The following is a 2,982-nucleotide window of genomic DNA, read 5'->3' as shown; positions in this document are numbered from 1 at the left end:
CGGGCAGATCAGATCTGACCGGAAGCCAGACCAGACGTACAACCGATCCATCCACCAGGCCCTCCATGCGCCGCCGCCCATCGGAGATCCAACTGGCCGCAGAGCTTCCCGCCGCCGCCGGGAAGCTGGATATCACACCACAATAACCCACCACATGCATGGTCTTCACCTACTTTTTCTTCTCCCACCTGGATCCTTTGCAATTAACGTTGGATGCTACCTCCCGTATCATGTTTGCGGATCACGTCCGGACATAAAAAACAGACATATACCGAAGATTTTTGCAGATCAGCGTTGGAGATGCCTTAAGAGAGCAATTCTGCTTTACTTCGAGCTACCCTGAGACTCTACAGAATTATGAAAAGTTACATGGATTTTGTATAAGGTAATCTCCCTCTCCCTTACTCTTCTTTGTAGCTGTTGTCCTTGCCCTCTCAATTTTCTCACACCAAAAAAGAAATACGCCTGTGTACAACCGTTAACCTGACCCTCAATTAGCACTAAGCTGCTCACTTTTGAAATGCAGACGTCCCAGATTCTTATGCCCACACCATGAGGGAGCCACCCCCTCCCCTCTCATGGATTGACATATCCTGAACACTATAAAAGGGCATCGAGTCACACCCCTACAAACCACAAATCACAGGACCACAGAAAATAGTTTCAGCTGAGCATACTAACACCAAGTCCAGTACTAGCGATCCGAGAGAAGACAAGAACGCTCTGACCTGCCGGCGATGGAGAGGGTGACGAAGCTGTCGTCCGAGAAAGCGGTGGTGATCTTCACCATGAGCAACTGCCCGATGAGCCACTCGGTGACGAGCCTCTTCTCGAGCCTCGGTGTGGGCGCCGCGGTCCACGAGCTGGACAAGGACCCACGCGGCCGCGACATGGAGCGCGACCTCGCCAGACGCCTTGGGCGTACGCCGCCCGTCCCGGCAGTCTTCATCGGCGGCAAGCTCGTCGGCTCCACCGACAGGATCATGTCCTTGCATCTCAGCGGGAAGCTCGTGGTCATGCTCAAGGCCGCAGGAGCCATGTGGCTCTGACCATGGGTGCAACATCAGTTCATCCCAGCTTTGGCAATTTTCGCACCTCGCCATGCAAGCATGTATCCGCCGCGCTTAACACAAGTAGGGAAATTTTTTGCTTGTACTGGTTATTGGGCTGGTCGCCACATGAGCATAGCGTAGTTCCTCTTTCCAAGATGACGGGAACACAAGAAGTTTTGTTTAGTCGTTGGCGAGATAACAGTGTGAGTCTATGGAATGACGCATACAAGTGTCTTTGAATGAGAAATGCAATTTATTACGTCCATTTCCAACAGTTGTGATTAGGGTTTCACAAATGCTACTCAAAATTCGGTTTTTCCCGAGTGTCGCCGTCTTTGCCATGTTCCATTCCACGAGTGCTGGGCAAAGATGGCCTTTTAGGAGTGTAACACTCAGTGAAGGTAGAAACGAGAGCGCTGACGGTGGAGGTGGGGCCCTCCCGCGTGCCGACGGTGCTGCTGCCCTAGTCCCGGCTCTGATTCTTCGCCTTGTTGTCCACACTTCGCGGTGTCGTGGTGAGACGGCGTGGGGGCCTCTTGACCGTGTTGGCGCTGGGTGGTGGTTGGTTTGGTGGCTGGCTCCGGAGCGCCCGAGGTGCGGGTTGGGATCGGGGGAAACCCCTGTCGGCTTGGCCGACACCGGCGCGGTGGCGCCTGTGGGTGCCACCTGACCTTTCGGGAGGGCGTCGGGGGCTACCCTTCCTCTCGCCTCGTCGTGTACCGGGGGAAACCCTTGGCAGCAGCGTCGTCATCGTCGCGATCCTTCTTGGAGGTGTTGATAGGTGCCGGCGCTTCGGAGTCTTGGAGCCTAGTGGAAGATCCCGGTGGGCGCAGCGTTCGCGAGGCTTCTTCGTTTTCGTTGATCCGCCGTTGTCGGCATTTGTTTCTTTTGCTCTTTCTCTGTCGTTTCTTTTGGGCGTGACTGTGCTGCTTCCGCCCCAGCACTTATCCTTGTACGGCTTGATTGGTTGCTTTGTATATAAAGCGGGAGGAAACTCTTTTTTGAAAAAAAACACTTGGCAAAGCAAACGCACCAGCTTACACAGTCTTTGCCGAGTTTCTTTCTAGCGGCACTCAGCAAATAAGGAGACATATGTCCCTCGCCCCGTAGTTGACGGCTCCGTGTCGACGGGTGTAAGGTCACCTCCAACGCAGGCGCTAAGAAAGAGCGCTAGGATTGATTTCCTTGCAGTTACTGCAGAATCCCGGTCGATCGAAGGAAAATATGTGGCATCGATGCCAGCCGAGGCACCGAGCGCTCCGTTCTTTTCTCCGTACAAACTCAGTTGCCAGGAGGGCAAGCACCTACGTAAATGCGTTGGATGATCACAGGCTACGTATAAAAATCCTTTTTCTATTATTGCTCAAGCGCCTGTTTAGACGTCTTGCATTGAACATGCCCTAACAGTCCAGAGAGGGCAACTTCTATTAGGAATTGATTGTGCCATGAGCATCTCATAATCATCATTTTACATTGATTTTTAATCTGAAAATGGTGATTAATTCAACCCCATCTAATAATAAGGGCTAAAATTCTAAATTTTACTAATTGTCCAAAATGGCCTCATAAACCCTAATAATTTGGCCATGACCTCATGTTGTCATGTGGGCACTACCGAATTCTATTAAGGATTAAAAGGATTTATTTTGTAGCAGCATAACTAAAGTTGATGTGGCTCTCAAACACTTATAGTTAAACCCTAACTAATAGTTAATTTAGACTAATATTCGTAGCAATATAAATATAAGCTCAATAGATATGAAATAGCTAGCGCGGCTTTGTTTGAGCCACCACTGCTACATAATTAATTTCAGGAAGGTTAGAGGTCATTTGAAAGCTCAATTACATCAAAAGCAGAAGAAAATAAATTAGAGCTTAAACAAATTAATAAAAAAGGAAAAAAATTCTCACCTCTCACCCACCAACTGCA

At 49.9% G+C, this 2,982-nt stretch overlaps 1 protein-coding gene across 1 annotated transcript; it reads left to right on the top strand.

The window, feature by feature from the left end:
* Positions 1-650: 650 nt before the first annotated feature.
* Positions 651-1,317, top strand: LOC119305304 (glutaredoxin-C15-like). The gene has a single exon (XM_037581868.1). The coding sequence runs from the start codon at positions 738-740 to the stop codon at positions 1,047-1,049; it is 312 nt and encodes a 103-aa protein (XP_037437765.1). The 5' UTR covers positions 651-737; the 3' UTR covers positions 1,050-1,317.
* The last annotated feature ends 1,665 nt before the right edge of the window (positions 1,318-2,982 follow it).

This window comes from Triticum dicoccoides, chromosome 5B (genome assembly GCF_002162155.2).
Source record: "Triticum dicoccoides isolate Atlit2015 ecotype Zavitan chromosome 5B, WEW_v2.0, whole genome shotgun sequence".
NCBI classification, from domain to species: Eukaryota; Viridiplantae; Streptophyta; class Magnoliopsida; order Poales; family Poaceae; genus Triticum; species Triticum dicoccoides.
Note: the sequence above shows the minus strand (reverse complement) of the source record. Positions and strands in the feature narration are given on the sequence as shown.